Source organism: Panulirus ornatus, chromosome 3 (genome assembly GCF_036320965.1).
Source record: "Panulirus ornatus isolate Po-2019 chromosome 3, ASM3632096v1, whole genome shotgun sequence".
Taxonomy (NCBI): domain Eukaryota; kingdom Metazoa; phylum Arthropoda; class Malacostraca; order Decapoda; family Palinuridae; genus Panulirus; species Panulirus ornatus.
The window spans coordinates 62,301,172-62,321,175 of record NC_092226.1 but is presented as its reverse complement, the minus strand read 5'-3'; the positions used below and the strand labels follow the sequence as shown (position 1 = coordinate 62,321,175).

The window sequence follows — 20,004 nt, the reverse complement described above, 5'->3', positions numbered from 1 at the left end:
TGAAAAGCTTGTGGAGTTGTGTGCTGAAAAAAGAATGATAACTGGGTATTGGTTTTAAAAGAGGGATATATACAAGTTTACATACGTGAGTAGGAGAGATGGTCAACATGCATCATTAGATTACATTCTAATTAATAGGCATGCGAAAGACAGGCTTTTGGATGTAAATGTGCTGAGAGGGGCAGCTGGTGGGATGTATGATCACAATCTCGTGGAGGCAAGGGTGAAAATTTGCAAGTTTTAGAAAAAGTGGAAACAATATTGGGCGAATAGAGTGCAGAGAGTAAGTGAGCTTGGAAAGGAGACTTGTGTGAAGAAATACCAGGAACAAATCAACATATAATGGCAAAAGATAAGATTAAATGAAGCAAAGGGAATGGGTGAGGAATGGGAGGTATTTAGGAAAGCAGTGATGGTATGTGCAAGAGATGCATGTGGCATGCATAAGGTAGGAGGTAAGCAGATTAGAAGTGGTAGTGAATGGTGGGATGAAGAAGTAAAGTTGCTATTGAAAGCAAAAAGAGAGAAGTTTAGGCAGTACTTACAAGGGAGGAGTATAAATGATTGGGAGATGTATAAGAAAAAGCAACAAGAGGTCAAGATGAAGGTGCAGGGGCTGAAAAAGAGGGCAAATGAGACTTGGGGTGGGAGAGTATTAAACTCTAAGGAGAATAAAAATGTGTTTTGGAAGGAGGTAAATACTGTGTGAAAGACTAGGAGAATAAAGGGGAACATTGGTTAAGGAGGCAAAAAGGGAAGTGAAAACAGTGAGTGATGAAATGAGGAGGAGATGAAGAGTATTTTGAAGGATTGTTAAATGTGTTTCATGATATGAGTGGCAGATGTAGGGTGTTTTGGTTGGGGAGGTATGTGAAATGAGAGTCATGTGATTTAGTGAAGAGAGAAGAGGAAGTGAATGCCCTATGGAAGATGAAATGCAGTAAGTGGATGGTATTGCAGTCGGATTTATAAGGAAAAGTATTTAGCAAAAGGTAAGAAGGTGTATGCAGCTTTTATGGATCTGGTGAGAGCATATGACACAGTTGAGTGGAATGCTTTGTGGGATGTGTTAGGGATATATGGTTTCAAGTGACAGGAGTAAATGTGTGTAAGATTGGAAGGAGAGTTGAGAAAATGTTTTGGGATACATGTATGTGTGAGGCAGGGCTGAGTGAGGAAAGATTGACAAAGAGGATATATGTGTCAGGGGTAGAGAGAACAAGGAGAAGCAGGAGACCAAATTGGATGTGGAAGGATGGAGTGATAAAGACTTTGAGCAATAGGGGCCTGAACATACAGGAGGGTGAAAGGCGCACAAAGAACAGAGTGAATTGGAACCACGTGTTATACTGGGGTCGATGTGTCGTCACTGGATTGAACCAGGGATGTGAAGCATCTGGGGTAAACCATGAAAAGTTTTGTGAGGCCTGGATGTGTAAAGAGAGCTGTGGTTTAGGTGCATTACACATGAAAGCTAGAGACTAAGTGTGAACGAATGTGGCCTTTTATATCTTTTCCTAGTGCTACCTTGTGCATGTGTGTGTGTGTGTGTGTGTGTGTGTGTGTGTGTGTGCACTATTTCATGTGTGGTGGGGTGGTGACGGGAATGGATGAAGGCAGCAAGTAATATGTACAAGTGTATATATGTATATGTTTGTGTATGGATATGTATTGTATACGTTGAAATGTATATGTATGTATATGGGCGTGTGTGTGGGCATTTATGTATACACATGTGTATGAGGGTGGGTTGGGCCATTCTTTCATCTGTTTCCTTGCGCTACCTCGCTAATGCAGGAGATGGTGATTAAGTATAATAAAAATATAATATATATATATATATATATATATATATATATATATATATATATATATATATATATATTTTTTTTTGCTTTGTCGCTGTCTCCCGCGTTTGCGAGGTAGCGCAAGGAAACAGACGAAAGAAATGGCCCAAACCCACCCCCATACACATGTATATACATACGTCCACACACGCAAATATACATACCTACACAGCTTTCCATGGTTTACCCCAGACGCTTCACATGCCTTGATTCAATCCACTGACAGCACGTCAACCCCGGTATACCACATCGCTCCAATTCACTCTATTCCTTGCCCTCCTTTCACCCTCCTGCATGTTCAGGCCCCGATCACACAAAATCTTTTTCACTCCATCTTTCCACCTCCAATTTGGTCTCCCTCTTCTCCTCGTTCCCTCCACCTCCAACACATATATCCTCTTCGTCAATCTTTCCTCACTCATTCTCTCCATGTGCCCAAACCATTTCAAAACACCCTCTTCTGCTCTCTCAACCATGCTCTTTTTATTTCCACACATCTCTCTTGCCCTTACGTTACTTACTCGATCAAACCACCTCACACCACACATTGTCCTCAAACATCTCATTTCCAGCACATCCATCCTCCTGCGCACAACTCTATCCATAGTCCACGCCTCGCAACCATACAACATTGTTGGAACCACTATTCCTTCAAACATACCCATTTTTGCTTTCCGAGATAATGTTCTCGACTTCCACACATTCTTCAAGGCTCCCAGAATTTTCGCCCCCTCCCCCACCCTATGATCCACTTCCGCTTCCATGGTTCCATCCGCTGCCAGATCCACTCCCAGATATCTAAAACACTTCACTTCCTCCAGTTTTTCTCCATTCAAACTCACCTCCCAATTGACTTGACCCTCAACCCTACTGTACCTAATAACCTTGCTCTTATTCACATTTACTCTTAACTTTCTTCTTTCACACACTTTACCAAACTCAGTCACCAGCTTCTGCAGTTTCTCACATGAATCAGCCACCAGCGCTGTATCATCAGCGAACAACAACTGACTCACTTCCCAAGCTCTCTCATCCCCAACAGACTTCATACTTGTCCCTCTTTCCAAAACTCTTGCATTCACCTCCCTAACAACCCCATCCATATATATATATATATATATATATATATATATATATATATATACACATGGATGGAATGATATGGGAGATGAAAGCAAAACCAAAGAAAAGGGGTGCATAGATGAAGTGTGGCAGTAAGATATGGTGGATAGTAGTAAGCCTGTTTGCAAATGATACTGTATTGTTTGCTGAGAGTGAAGAGGAGTTGCAGAAGGTTGTAAGAGTGTCTTATAATGTGTGTAAGCATAGCCAATTGAAGGTAAATGAAGTGAAAATAAAGTAATGGTGTTTGAAAGGATACAGAGCAAAAGTATGGATTTTGTAAAACCACATAGAGTGAAAGGAGAAAGTGTGCTAAATTATGCTTTGGATGTGGTGAAGAAAGACTGGAAATGAGAGAATTTAAGTATTTTGGAGCTGTCTTGGGTAAGTTTGGTCATATGGAAGGAGAAAAAAGGGAAAGAGCGGTACAGGGTGGAAGTCACTGGGTCCCTTAACAGAATGATGAAAGGAAGAGGTGTAAGTATGTAAGTAAAGAGAGGATTAAGGGACAGCATAGTCCTCTCAACCCTTACCTATGCAGCCAAAACATCGACATGAAATGAGTCACAGGGGTCAAGAATCCAGTCTGTGGAAATGAGCAATTTGAGAACAGAAAGTGGTGTGACTAGATGGAATGAAAAAAGAAATGAACAAGTGTATGAGAGATGTGGTATGGCAGGGATTGCAAAGGGAATGAATATTGGAGTGGTAGAAAGGGTGAAATGTAATACTCTGAGGTGGTCTGGGCATGTGGAAAGAATGCAAGACTGGATGTTTACAAAGAGAATGTATGATAGTACAATTAAAGGGGTTGGTGCGAGTGGAAGACCGCCTATGACATGGGCAAATAGGGTGGAGGAAAACTGGAGGGAGAGAAATGGCAGAAAAGTGCGTGGAATGGTGTATGCAAGGGAGGCATGCAAGGACAAGGACAAATGGAGACTCTTTTGCTATGGTCACCCCTTGATGGGAGTTTCCAGAGGGAATGGGAGTCACAGACATAGAATACAGATAGACCCAAAAGAATATTCTCAGAATGAAAAGATCTGTAGTGAAATCTTGGTATCTTAGCCCTCTGGGTGGAATTCCTCCCTCTTGTATCTACAAGACATGATTGATACGTAATTGTGGGACCCAGATTGGGAGAACACAATCTACAATAAACCCCTTCTACATTTACCTTATCTTACTCGTGAGGCTACATCATCAGTGATAGACAGAAGGAAGTACAGTCTCCTTGAGGAACTTATCACTCTAGAGGAGTCCATCATTTCACTGTTTCCCTGTTCCTGCTTGGAGAGCAGCCTCAAAATTGCAAAAGCCCCCAAAATGGTCATGAAGTTGAATAATTATCTATCCATCTAATCCACCTATTCAATTAATTCCTTTATCCAACAGTTGAAGTAAACATTAAGAAACTGTAATGAAATGTATTCTACTATTCACTGAATATAAGTCTTTAGTAATTACAGTTTAAAAATTTTGACAGAAAAGGGAAATACTATATATCCAAAGAAACTAAGGACTAATGTCAGCCTTTCCTGATGATAATTCTATATGAATGAATGAGATGAAACACCAGAAATTTGCAATATTTTTGAAATGTTACCAAAACATCAGAGCTTCAGTAGGGACATGCTCCTGGAAATTTATCAAAGAAAAAGAAAAAAAATCTAGCTTATCTATCTCTACCTACTGATCACTCCATTCTAGCAAAAAAAATGTGTTCACATGTCAAAGTTTCTGAAATATTTCTTATAAACCACTCCCTTGTTTAACAAAGGATTTACATCCCTAGGAAGTGTTGTGCTAAGTGTTAAACTTCATTAAAAGAGACCCAATTTCCCACAGACTTCCATTATACCAATGGGGATGCATTTTTGTTAAAAAATATTTGCCTTCAACATACTGCAAAAATACAAAAGATGATCACAAACAGAACTAAAGCTGACCATGCTTAACAACAATGGTGACATTGCTTCACGTCCTCCTGCCACATTCTTATCATTCTTTCCATGTCTTCCATCACTGAACTTCTATGACAAGACAGTTTACATGCTCTTAAAGGGGTAGCTGTCTAAGCACTGTCACTGAGTTTCTCTACCACCTATGGTGGTAATCTTAAGTTCAATAATGAACATCACCAATTTTTGTGACTTCTTTCCATGAAATTTATGAACTAAAGATGTGACTTTTTCAGGTGCAAGTATACAGCAATAATGAACATCACTAATTTCTGTGACTTCTTTTCATGAAATTTATGAACTAAAGATGTGACTTTTTCTTGTGCAAGTATAGAGCAACCTCTAGATCCACTCATAATTCATCGAATCATGTGGGTTGCATCATCTGAATAAATATTTCATTTACAAATTATAGGTATTAATATGAAAGATTTTCCTTTTATTTGGTGCATAAGCTAGACTACTTGACTTGACAATAATAAAAAAAAAGTGTCATATGCATTATAGGATGGCTGAAAACAATTGTGGAAAGATCCTTTCTTACACACCCAGGTTTCCCCACTGTATGAGTGTAAGGGCCAGGGCTGTGGGAATATTTCTTTAATGTTCAGGCTGATTTCTTTTATCATTATGAATCTTTATTCACAATAAGCTTCAACTGTTGCTACAGAAGAGCAAGCATGGCCTAAAGATTTTGAAACTTCCCTAAGCTTCTCACCAGTATCAAACCAACATAAAACCTAAAGTGTAACTTCCAGTGTAATGGTTTTGCAGTGTATTTCCTCATTGCCTCTTTTGCTCTTAGGCAATTACTTCTTACTAGACACACTGATTAGAGGTCAAACAGTTATTAGTAATTGCTTCTTACAAGAGACACTGATTAGAGGGCCATCCGTTCATAAGTTTGTAAATATTCTACAAAAGTTACAACACAGTGCACACTGAAACTTCCCAACAGTTTCATAAATCAAAACAATCCACAAGTGGTGTTTCACATTACTGTCACTGCACAGTACTGCTGTTGCATGTGGCAGTATCTTTAAGTTTGGTAATGGACATCACAAATTTTATGGAAATTTAATAATTATAGATATGAAACTTTTTAGTTTTGAGTATAGAACAACCTCTTGATCAAATTGTCTGGCCTTTATTTCACCCGTAATTCATCATATCACTTGGGTAGCATCATCCAGAATCAATATTTCATTTATCAGTCAATGGTACAAAAACAAGTAAGATTTTCCTTTTTATATCTGGTGAATAAGCTAAAATATTTGGTTATGTGACAACAATAAAAAAAAGTGATATAAGTGCTATAGGATGGTTGAAAAAGATTAAGGATAGATAATTTCTTATGTTTCAGATATCCCCACTACTAGGGTCACAGGTGTATCTTTTAATCTATAGCTCAATTTTTTGTTGCTATGAATTTTCATTACAATAAGTAAAATTTGGATAAAAATTTGCTTTACATAATGGTGACTTTTTGTTAACAGAGGGAGTAGTGTAATCTTGATTTCTTTATATTTTCCATATTACCGGACAACTCATCTATCTTCAAATGAAAAGAATTTCCATTACTTCAAAAGAGGATGTAACTGTTTCAACATACCTTGGACCTAAGTAAGTGAACTTGTGGAAGAACATGAGAGCCACATGCACACTGGCTGCCAGATACAAAGTTGAATGATCCAAGTCGACCCCCACAACCTGGACAATGAATCTTCCCCTTGGTCCAAGAACTCTGTTAAAATTCCAATTAACCAATCATTATATGATTATTACAGAATACTGCAGTTAAAAAGTTATTGAGGTAACACTTAGCATAAAAATATGAGGAATGGGATGTATTTAGGGAAGCAGTGATGGATTGCACAAAAGATGCATGTGGCATGAGAAAGGTGGGTGGTGAGAAGATTAGAAAGGGTAGTGAATGGTGAGATGAAGAATTAAGATTGTTAGTGAAAGAGAAGAGGGAAGCATTTGAAGATTTTTGCAGGGAAGTAGTGCAGGAGGTCAAGAGAAAGGTGCTGGAGATGAAAAAGAGGGCAAATGAGAGTTGGGGTGAGAGTGTATCATCAAATTTTAGGGAGAGTAAAAAGATGTTTTGGAAGGAGGTAAATAACGGGCATAAGACAAGAGAACAAATGGGAACATCAGTGACGGGGGGAAATGGGGAGGTAATAACAAGTAGTGGTGAAGTGAGAAGGAGATGGAGTGAGTATTTTGAAGGTTTATTGAATGTGTGTGATCACAGAGTGGCAGATACAGGGTGTTTTGGTCAAGGTGGTGTGCGAAGTGATAGGGTCAGGGAGAATGGTTTGGTAAACAGAGAAGAGGTAGTGAAAGCTTTGCGAGAGATGAAAGCCAGCAAGGCCGCGGGTTTGGATGGTATTGCAGAGGAATATATTAAAAAAGGGGGTGATTGTGTTGTTGATTGGTTGGTAAGGATATTCAATGTACATATAGATCATGGTGAAGTGCATGAGGATTGGCTGAATGCATGTATAATGCCACTGTACAAAGGTAAAGGAGATAAAGGTGAGTGTTTAAATTACAGAGGCATAAGTCTGTTGAGTGTCCCAAGGAAATTATATGGGAGGGTAATGATTCAGAGGGTAAAGGCATGTACAGAGCATCAGACAGGAGAGGAGCAGTGTGCTTTCAAAAGTGGTAGAGGGTGTGTGGATCAGGTGTTTGCTTTGAAGAATATGTGCGAAGATACTTAGAAAAACAGATGGATTTGTAGTAGTATTTATGGATCTGGAGAAGGCATATGATAGGGGTGATAGAGATACTTTGTGGAAGTTCTTAAGAGGATATGGTGTGGGAAGAAAGTTACTAGAAGCAGTGTGAAGTTTTTACCAAGGATGTAAGGCATGTGTATGAGAAGGAAAAGAGGAGAAAGACTGGATCTAAATGGGTGTCGGTCTGTGTCAGGGGTGTGTGATGTCCCCATAGTTCTTTAATTTGTTTATGGATGGGGTGGTTAAGGAGGTAAATGCAAGAGTTTTGGGAGCAATGAAGAATGTGTGGAAGGAGAGAACACTATCTCGCCCCCTCCCCAACCCTGTGACTCACTTCTGCCTCCATGGTTTCATCCGCTTCTCCTTGTTCCCTCAACCTCTGACACATCTATCACTTCGTCAATCTTTCCTCACTCATTCGCTCCATATGACAAAACCATTTCAACAATATATATCTATCTATTTATGTATCTATTATACTTTGTCGCTGTCTCCTGTGTTAGCGAAGTAGCACAAGGAAACAGTTGAAAGAACAGCCCAACCCACCCACATACACATGTATATACATACACATCCACACATGCAAATACACATACCAATACATTTCAACGTACACATATATATATATATACATACACAGACATATACATATATACACATGTACATAATTCATACTTGCTGCATTTATTCATTCCTCTCGACACCCCGCCACAAATGAAATGACAAACCCCTCCCCTCCACACGTGCGCAAGGTAGTGCTATCAAAAGACAACAAAGGCCACATTCGTTCACACTCAGTCTCAAGCTGTCATGTATAATGCACCGAAACTGCAGCTCCCTTTCCACATCCAGGCCCCACAAAACTTTCCATGGTTTACCCCAGACGCTTCACATGTCCTGGTTCAATCCATTGACAGCACGTCAATCCTGGTATACCACATCATTCCAATTCACTCTATTCCTTGCAAGCCTTTCACCTTCCTGCATGTTCAGGCCCTGATTGTTCAAAATCTTTTTCACTTCATCCTTCCACCTCCAATTTGGTCTCCCACTTCTCGTTCCCTCCACCTCTGACACATATATCCTCTTTGTCAATCGTTCCTCACTCATTCTCTCCATTGACCAAACCATTTCAATACAACCTCTTCTTCTCTCTCAACCACACTCTTTTTATTACCACACATCTCTCTTACCCTTTCATTACCTACTCGATCAAACCACCTCACACCACATATTGTCCTCAAACATATCATTTCCAGCACATCCACCCTCCTCTGCACAACCCTATCTATAGCCCATGTCTCACAACCATATAACATTGTTGGAACCACTATTCCTTCAAACATACCCATTTTTGCTTTCTGAGATAATGTTCTCGCCTTCCACACATTTTCAATGCTCCCAGAAATTTTGTCCCCTCCCCCACCCAGTGACTCACTTCCACTTCCATGGTTCCATCTGCTGCCAAATCCACTTGCAGATATCTAAAACACTTCACTTCCTCCAGTTTTTCTACATTCAAACTCACCTCCCAATTGACTTGTCCCTCAACCCTACTGTGCCTAATAACCTTGCTCTTATTCACATTTACTCTCAGCTTTCTTCTCTCACACACTTTACCAAACTCAGTCACCAGCTTCTGCAGTTTCTCAACCAAATCAGCCACCAGCACTATATCATCAGCAAACAACAACTGACTCACTTTCCAAGCCCTTTCATCCTACTGCCGCAAACCGACATTCACTGAGAACCAATCACTTTCCTCTCTTCCTACCTGAACACATGCTTACATCCTCGATAATAACTTTTCATTGCTTCCAGCAACTTGCCTCCCACACCATATACTCTTAATACCTTCCACAGAGCATCTCTATCAACTCTATCACATGCCTTCTCCAGATCCATAAATGCTACATACAAATCCATTTTTTTTCTCAGTATTTCTCAAATACATTCTTCAAAGCAAATACCTGATCCACACATCCTCTACCACTTCTTAAACCACACTGCTCTTCCCCAATCTGATGCTCTGTATATACCTTCACCCTCTCAATCAATACCCTCCCATATAACAGTGCTTGTTGAGTATTCCTGTGCTGAAAAAGGACTGGTGATTGGGAATACCTGGTTTAAAAAGAGAGATATACATAAGTATACGTTTGTAAGTAGGAGAGATGGCCAGAGAGCATTACTGGATTACGTGTTAATTGACAGGCGCACAAAAGAGAGACTTTTGGATGTTAATGTGCTAAGAGGTGCAACTGTAGGGATGTCTGATCATTATTTTGTGGAGGAGAAGGTGCAAATTTGTAGGGGTTTTCAGGAAAGAAGAGAGAATATTGCGGTGAAGATAGTGGTAAGAGTAGGTGAGCTTGGGAAGGAGACTTGTGTGAGGAATTAACAGGAGAGACTGAGTACAGAATGGAAAAAGGTGAGGATAAAGGACATAAGGGGAGTGGGGGTGAATGGGTGTATTTAGGGAAGCAGAGATGGCTTGCGCAAAAGATGCTTGTGGCATGAGAGGCGTGGGAGTTGGGCAGATTAGATAGGGTAGTGAGTGGTGGGATGAAGAAGTAAGATTATTAGTGAAAGAGAAGAGAGAGGCATTTGGATGATTTTTGCAGGGAAATAATGCAAATGAGAGGGAAATGTATAAAAGAAAGAGGCAGGAGGTCAAGAGAAAGGTGCAAGAGAAGAAAAAGAGGGCAAATGAGAGTTGGGGTGAGAGAGCATCATTAAATTTTAGGGAGGATAAAAAGATGTTTTGGAAGGAGGTAAATAAAGGGCATAAGACAAGGGAACAAATCGGAGCTTCAGTGAAGAAGGCTAATGGGGAGGTGATAACAAGTAGCGGTGATGTGAGAAAGAGATGGAGTAAGTATTTTGAAGGTTTGTTGAATGTGTTTGATGATAGAGTGGCAGATATAGGGTGTTTTGGTCGAGGTGGTGTGCAAAGTGAGAGGGTTAGGAAGAATGATTTGGTAACAGAGAAGATGTAGTAAAAGCTTTGCAGAAGATGAAAGCTGGCAAGGCAGCAGGTTTGGATGGTATTGCAATGGAATTGATTAAAAAAGGGGGTGACTGTATTGTTGACTGGTTGGTAAGGTTATTTAATGTATGTATGTATGACTCATGGTGAGGTGCCTGAGGATTGGCAGAATGCTTGCATAGTGCCATTGTACATAGGCAAAGGGGATAAAAGTGAGTGTTCAAATTACAGAGGTATAAGTTTGTTGAGTATTCCTGGGAAATTATAAATATGTTTATTTTTTTATCTATTTTGCTTTGTCACTGTCTCCCGCGTTAGCGAGGTAGCACAAGGAAACAGACGAAAGAATGGCCCAACCCACCCACATAAACACGTATATACATACAAGTCCACACATGCAAATATACATACCTATACATCTCAACATATACATATGTATACACACACAGACATATACATATATACATATGTACATAATTCAAACTGTCTGCCTTTATTCATTCCCATCACCAACCCGCCACAAATGAAATAACAAAACCCCCTCTCCCCCTCATGTGCGCGAGGTAGTGCTAGGAAAAGACAACAATGGCCCCATTCGTTCACACTCAGTCTCTAGCTGTCATGTAATAATGCACCGAAACCACAGCTCCCTTTCCAAATCCAGGCCCCACAGAACTTTCTATGGTTTACCCCAGACGCTTCACATGCGCTGGTTCAATCCATTGACAGCACTACGACCCCAGTATACCAAATCTTTCCAATTCACTCCATTCCTTGCACGCCTTTCACCCTCCTGCATGTTCAGGCCCCGATCACTCAAATTCTTTTTCACTTCATCTTTCCACCTCCAATTTGGTCTCCCACTTCTCCTCGTTCCCTCCACCTTTCACACATATATTTTCTTGGTCAATCTTTGCTCACTCATTCTCTCCATGTGACGATTTCAAAACACCCTCTTCTGCTCTCTCAACCACACTCTTTTTATTACCACATATCTCTCTTACCCTATTATTACTTACTCGATCAAACCACCTCACACCACATACAGTCCTCAAGCATCTCATTTCCAGCACATCCACCCTCCTCCGCACAACTCTATCCATAGCCCACATCTCGCAACCATATAACAATGTTGGAACCACTATTCCTTCAAACATACCTATTTTTGCTTTCAGAGATAATGTTCTCGACTTCCACACATTCTTCAAGGCTCCCAGAATTTTCGCCCCCTCTCCCACCCTATGATTCACTTCCGCTTCTATGGTTTCATCCGCTGCCAAATCCACTCCCACATATCTAAAACACTTTACTTCCTCCAGTTTTTCTCCATTCAAACTTACCTCCCAATTGACTTGGCCCTTAACCCTACTGTACCACTGTACCTAATAACCTTGCTCTTATTCACATTTACTCTCAGCTTTCTTCTTTCACACACTTTACCAAACTCAGTCACCAGCTTCTGCAGTTCCTCACATGAGTCAGCCACCACTGCTGTATCATTAGCGAACAACTGACTCACTTCCCAAGCTCTATCATCCACAACGGACTGCATACTTGTCCTTCTTTCCAAAACTCTTGCATTCACCTCCCTAACAACACCATCCATAAACAAATTAAACAACCATGGAGACATCACACACCCCTGCCGCAAACCTACATTCACTGAGAACCAATCACTTTCCTCTCTTCCTACACGTACACATGCCTTACATCCTCGATAAAAACTTTTAACTGCTCCTAACAACTTGCCTCCCACACCATATATTCTTAATACCTTCCACAGAGCATCTCTATCAACTCTATCATATGCCTTCTCCAGATCCATAAATGCTACATACAAATCCATTTGCTTTTCTAAGTATTTCTCACATACATTTTTCAAAGCAAACACCTGATCCACACATCCTCTACCACTTCTGAAACCACACTGCTCTTCCCCAATCTGATGCACTGTACATGCCTTCACCCTCTCAATCAATACCCTCCCATATAATTTCCCAGGATTACTCAACAAACTTATACATCTGTAATTTGAACACTCATGTTTATCCCCTTTGCCTTTGTACAATGGCACTATGCATGCATTCCGCCAATCCTCAGGCACCTCACCATGAGTCATATATACATTAAATAACCTTACCAACCAGTCAACAATACAGTCACCCCCTTTTTTAATAAATTCCACTGCAATACCACCCAAACCCACTACCTTGCCGGCTTTCATCTCTTGCAAAGCTTTTACTACCTCTTCTCTGTTTACCAAATCATTTTCCCTAACCCTCTCACTTTGCACACCACCTCGACCAAAACACCCTATATCTGCCACTCTATCATCAAACACATTCAACAAACCTTCAAAATACTCACTCCATCTCCTTCTCACATCACCACTACTTGTTATCACCTCCCCATTAGCCCCCCTTCACTGAAGTTCCCATTTGTTCCCTTGTCTTATGCACTTTACTTACCTCCTTCCAAAACATCTTTTTATCCTCCCTAAAATTTAATGATACTCTCTCACCCCAACTCTCATTTGCCCTCTTTTTCACCTCTTGCACTTTTCTCTTGACCTCCTACCTCTTTCTTTTATACATCTCCCACTCATTTGCATTTTTTCCCTGCAAAAATCGTCCAAATGCCTCTCTCCTCTCTTTCACTAATAATCTTACTTCATCATCCCACCACTCACTACCCTTTCTATTCTGCCCACCTCCCACGCCTCTCATGCCACAAGCATCTTTTGCGCAAGCCATCACTGCTTCCCTAAATACCTCCCATTCCTCTCCCACTCCCCTTACCTCCTTTGTTCTCACCTTTTTCCATTCTGTACTCAGTCTCTCCTGGTACTTCCTCACATAAGTCTCTTTCCCAAGCTTACTTACTCTCACCACTCTTTTCACCCCAACATTCTCTCTTCTTTTCTGAAAACCTCTACAAATCTTCACCTTCGCCTCCACAAGATAATGAACAGACATCCCTCCAGTTGCACCTCTCAGCACATTAACATCCAAAAGTCTCTCTTTCACACACCTATCAATTAACACATAATCCAATAATGCTCTCTGGCCATCTCTCCTACTTACATACGTACACTTATGTATATCTCTCTTTTTAAACCAGGTATTCCCAATCGCCAGTCCTTTTTCAGCACATAAATCTACAAGCTCTTCACCATTTCCATTTACAACACTGAACACCCCATGTATACCAATTATTCCCTCAACTGCCAAATTACTCACCTTTGCATTCAAATCACCCATCACTATAACCTGGTCTAGTGCATCAAAACTACTAACACACTCACTCAGCTGCTCCCAAAACACTTGCCTCTCATGATCTTTCTTCTCATGCCCAGGTGCATATGCACCAATAATCACCCATCTCTCTCCATCCACTTTCAGTTTTACCCATGTTTACTTTCTTACACTCTATCACATACTCCAATCACTCCTGTTTCAGGAGTAGTGCTACTCCTTCCCCTGCTCTTGTCCTCTCACTAACCCTTGACTTTACTCCCAAGGCATTCCCAAACCACTCTTCCCCTTTACCCTTGAGCTTCAATTCACTCAGAGCCAAAACATCCAGGTTCCTTTCCACAAACACACTACCTGTCTCTCCTTTTTTCTCCTCTTGGTTACATCCACACACATTTAGACACCCCAATCTGAGCCTTCGAGGAGGATGAGCACTCCCCTTGCGACTCCTTCTTCTGTTTCCCCTTTCAGAAAGTTAAAATACAAGGAGGGGAGGGTTATCAGCCCCCTACTCCTGTCCCCTTTAGTCGCCTTCTACGACACTTGAGGAATGCGAGGGAAGTATTCTTTCTCCCCTATCCTTAGGGATAAATAATATCTATTTATCTATTTATTTTGCTTTGTCGCTGTCTCCCGCGTTTGCGAGGTAGTGCAAGGAAACAGACGAAAGAAATGGCCCAACTCACCCCCATACACATGTACATACATACACGTCCACACTCGCAAATATACATACCTATACATCTCAATGTACACATATATATACACACACAGACATATACATATATACACATGTACATAATTCATACTGTCTGCCTTTATCTATTCCCATCGCCACCTCGCCACACATGGAATAACATCCCCTCCCCCTCATGTGTGCGAGGTAGTGCTAGGAAAAGACTACAAAGGCCCCATTCGTTCACACTCAGTCTCTAGCTGTCATGTAATAATGCCCAAAACCACAGCTCCCTTTCCACATCCAGGCCCCACAGAACTTTCCATGGTTTACCCCAGACGCTTCACATGCCCTGATTCAATCCATTGACAGCACGTCAACCCCGGTATACAACATTGATCCAATTCACTCTATTCCTTTCACCCTCCTGCATGTTCAGGCCCCGATCACTCAAAATCTTTTTCACTCCATCTTTCCACCTCCAATTTGGTCTCCCTCTTCTCCTCGTTCCCTCCACCTCCGACACATATATCCTCTTGGTCAATCTTTCCTCACTCATTCTCTCCATGTGCCCACAGCATTTCAAAACACCCTCTTCTGCTCTCTCAACCACGCTCTTTTTATTTCCACACATCTCTCTTACCCTTACATTACTTACTCGATCAAACCACATCACACCACATATTGTCCTCAAACATCTCATTTCCAGCACATCCACCCTCCTACACACAACTCTATCCATAGCCCACGCCTCGCAACCATACAACATTGTTGGAACCACTATTCCTTCAACCATACCCACTTTTGCTTTCCGAGATAATGTTCTCAACTTCCACACATTCTTCAAAGCTCCCAGGATTTTCGCCCCCTCCCCCACCCTATGATTCACTTCCGCTTCCATGGTTCCATCTGCTTCCAGATCCACTCCCACATATCTAAAACACTTTACTTCCTCCAGTTTTTCTCCATTCAAACTTACCTCCTAATTGACTTGACCCTCAACCCTACTGTACCTAATAACCTTGCTCTTATTCACATTTACTCTTAACTTTCTTCTTTCACACACTTTACCAAACTCAGTCACCAGCTTCTGCAGTTTCTCACATGAATCAGCCACCAGCGCTGTATCATCAGCGAACAACAACTGACTCTCTTCCCAAGCTCTCTCATTCACAACAGACTGCATACTTGCCCCTCTTTCCAAAACTCTTGCATTCACCTCCCTAACAACCCCATCCATAAACAAATTAAACAACCATGGAGACATCACACACCCCTGCCGCAAACCTACATTCACTGAGAACCAATCACTTTCCTCTCTTCCTACACGTACACATGCCTTACATCCTCGATAAAAACTTTTCACTGCTTCTAACAACTTCCCTCCCACACCATATATTCTTAGTACCTTCCACAGAGCATCTCTATAAACTCTATCATATGCCTTCTCCAGATCCATAAATGCTACATACAAATCCATTTGCTTTTCCAAGTATTTCTCACATACATTCTTCAAAGCAAACACCTGATCCACACATCCTCTACCACTTCTGAAACCAATACAATATACAATACAATAATACAATAATACAATCATAACTTCCCAGGAATACTCAACAAACTTATACCTCTGTAATTTGAGCACTCACCTTTATCCCTTTTGCCTTTGTACAATGGTACTATGCATACATTCCTCCAATCCTCAGGCACTTCACCATGAGTCATACACACAGTGAATATCATCACCAACCAGTCAACAACTTAGTCACCCCATTTTTAATAAATTCCAGTGCAATACCATCCAAACCATTCTCCCTGCCCCTCTCACTTCGCACACCACCTCGACCAAAACACCCCACATCTGCCACTCCATCGTCTAACACATTCAACAAATCTTTAAAATACTCACTCTATCTCCTCATATCACCACTACTTGTTATTACCTCCCCATTAGCCCCCTTGATCTATCATACTTTGTCGCTGTTCCCCACATCAGCGAGAAAGCACAAGGAAACAGACCAAAGAATGGCCAGACTCACCCACATACACATGTATATAGGTAAACACCAACACACACACATATACATACCTGTACATTTCAACATATACATACATATATGCACATGTACATATCTATACATGCTGCCTTCATCCATTCCTGCCCCCACCCCGCCACACATGAAATAGCACCGCTCTCCCCCTACGTGCACGCAAGGTAGCACTGGGAAGAGATAACAAGGCCACAGTCGTTCACACTCAGACTCTAGCTGTCATGTGTAATGCACCGAAACCACAGCTCCCTTTCCACATCCAGGCCACACAAAACTTTCTATGGTTTACCCCAAATGCTTCACATGCCCTGGTTCAATCCACTGACTGCACATCGACCCCGGTACACCACATCGTTGCAATTCATTCTATTCCTTGCACACCTTTCACCCTCCTATATGTTCACGTCCCAATTGCTCAAAATCCTTAACACTCCATCCTTCTACCTCCAATTTGGTCTCCCACTTCTCGTTCCCTCTACTTCTGACACATATATCCTCTTTGTCAATCTTTCCTAACTCATTCTCTCCATGCGACCAAACCATTTCAATACACCCTCTTCTGCTCTCTCAACCACACTCTTGATTACCACACATCTCCCTTACCCTTTCTTTACTTACTCCATCAAACCAACTCACAACACATATTGTCAATGAACATCTCATTTCCAACACATCCACCCTCCTCCACACAACCCTATCTATAGCCCATGCCTCACAACCATATAATATTGTTGGAACCACTATTTCTTCAAACATAATGATTTTTGCTCTCCAAGATAACATTCTCCCCTTCCACACATTCCTCAATGCTCTCAGAACCTTCGCCTCCTCTCCCATCCTGTGATTCACTTCCGCTTCCATGTTTCCATCTGCTGCTAAATCCATTCCCAGATATCTAAAACACTTCACTTCCTCCAGTTTTTCTCCATTCAAACTTACCTCCCATTTGACTTGTCCCTCAACCCTACTGTACCTAATAACCTTCCTCTTATTCACATTTACTCTCAGCATTCTTCTTTCACACACTTTACCAAACCCAGTCACCAACTTCTGCAGTTTCTCACCTGAATCACCCACCAGTGCTGTATCGTTAGCAAACAACAACTGACTCACTTCCCAAGCCCTCTCAACCACAACAGACTGCACACTTGCCCCTCTTTCCAAAACTCTTGCATTCACCTCCCTAATAACCCCATCCATAAACAAATTAAACAACCATGGAGACATCACATATATACGCATGTATATATGATGAAGATTCCAGTCACAGACAAAAGTCCACATCAAGACTGAGCCTTAATTGAAATAAAGAGAGATTCATGAAGGGGGAAAAGAGGACGGTATTCATCCACTCTATTTCCCAATATCACAGTTGGTCTTCCACTCACACCAACCCCTTTTAAGACTCCCAGTCTTGCATTCTTTCCACTTGCCAAACCCACCTCAAAGTATTACATTTTACCCATTCTGTCACTCCATAATTTACTTCCTCTGCATTCCTTGAAATACCACATCTCTCACACACCCCTTCATTTCTTTGTTCCTTTCATCCAGTCACACCACATACTCTTCTCAAATAGCTCACTTCCACAGCCTGAATTCATGATGGTGGTAACTGCTTCATATTAGTTTTAAAAAGCAAACATGCATTTTTTTCAGCAAAAAATTTTAAACATCAATCAAGGATCTCTAACATTTGAAAATATCTATATGCTCAAAAGCTAAAATGATTAAAAAATATCCTTTGCACTAATCCTGAAAATAAGCACTTGCCACTGACTTATCGACAGATGTGTACTTTTTTTACCTTCAATCATTATCAAATTAATTAAATAAATGAATCAAGTTAGGCCAGAGGTGCTTACACTACAGTGATCTTATCTATTTTCTAAATTCAATTTTAGATCCCAATTCCATTCCATGAGACTCATGATCTCTATGCCACTTACTTCATTAACAGCTGTCAAAATATAATCTGGGAATGAATCCTCTGACAAATAGAGACAGTTATGCTCCTCCACTGATGAACATCCACTTCTTGACTCCTCCTTTGTAATGCCAACTGAAATAGTTACATGTAAAAAAATCAAAATGCATCATTCACTCATAACAGTAGTATAAATCTATACAAAATAATACACAAGAAATATACTACATATATAAATTATTATTTTTTTTTATTATACTTTGTCGCTGTCTCCTGCGTTTGCGAGGTAGCGCAAGGAAACAGACGAAAGAAATGGCCCAACCCCCCCCCCATACACATGTATATACATACGTCCACACACGCAAATATACATACCTACACAGCTTTCCATGGTTTACCCCAGACGCTTCACATGCCCTGATTCAATCCACTGACAGCACGTCAACCCCGGTATACCACATCGCTCCAATTCACTCTATTCCTTGCCCTCCTTTCACCCTCCTGCATGTTCAGGCCCCGATCACACAAAATCTTTTTCACTCCATCTTTCCACCTCCAATTTGGTCTCCCTCTTCTCCTCGTTCCCTCCACCTCCGACACATATATCCTCTTGGTCAATCTTTCCTCACTCATTCTCTCCATGTGCCCAAACCACTTCAAAACACCCTCTTCTGCTCTCTCAACCACGCTCTTTTTATTTCCACACATCTCTCTTACCCTTACGTTACTCACTCGATCAAACCACCTCACACCACACATTGTCCTCAAACATCTCATTTCCAGCACATCCATCCTCCTGCGCACAACTCTATCCATAGCCCACGCCTCGCAACCATACAACATTGTTGGAACCACTATTCCTTCAAACATACCCATTTTTGCTTTCCAAGATAATGTTCTCGACTTCCACACATTCTTCAAGGCCCCCAGAATTTTCGCCCCCTCCCCCACCCTATGATCCACTTCCGCTTCCATGGTTCCATCCGCTGCCAGATCCACTCCCAGATATCTAAAACACTTCACTTCCTCCAGTTTTTCTCCATTCAAACTCACCTCCCAATTGACTTGACCCTCAACCCTACTGTACCTAATAACCTTGCTCTTATTCACATTTACTCTTAACTTTCTTCTTCCACACACTTTACCAAACTCAGTCACCAGCTTCTGCAGTTTCTCACATGAATCAGCCACCAGCGCTGTATCATCAGCGAACAACAACTGACTCACTTCCCAAGCTCTCTCATCCCCAACAGACTTCATGCTTGCCCCTCTTTCCAAAACTCTTGCATTTACCTCCCTAACAACCCCATCCATAAACAAATTAAACAACCATGGAGACATCACACACCCCTGCCGCAAACCTACATTCACTGAGAACCAATCACTTTCCTCTCTTCCTACACGTACACATGCCTTACATCCTCGAT

The 20,004-nt window shown here is 41.2% G+C and overlaps 1 protein-coding gene across 2 annotated transcripts in view; it reads right to left on the bottom strand.

Moving 5' to 3' along the window:
• LOC139762807 (uncharacterized) overlaps positions 1 to 20,004 on the bottom strand; it is a 129,728-nt gene that overhangs the window by 68,681 nt on the left and 41,043 nt on the right. For both annotated transcript variants that reach the window (XM_071687965.1, XM_071687971.1), the window contains exons 3-4: positions 18,600 to 18,712; positions 6,546 to 6,677 (exon numbers count right to left, since the gene is read on the bottom strand). In XM_071687965.1, coding sequence (XP_071544066.1) covers positions 6,546 to 6,677; positions 18,600 to 18,712 — 245 coding nt within the window. The remainder of the gene's footprint in view (positions 1 to 6,545; positions 6,678 to 18,599; positions 18,713 to 20,004) is intronic.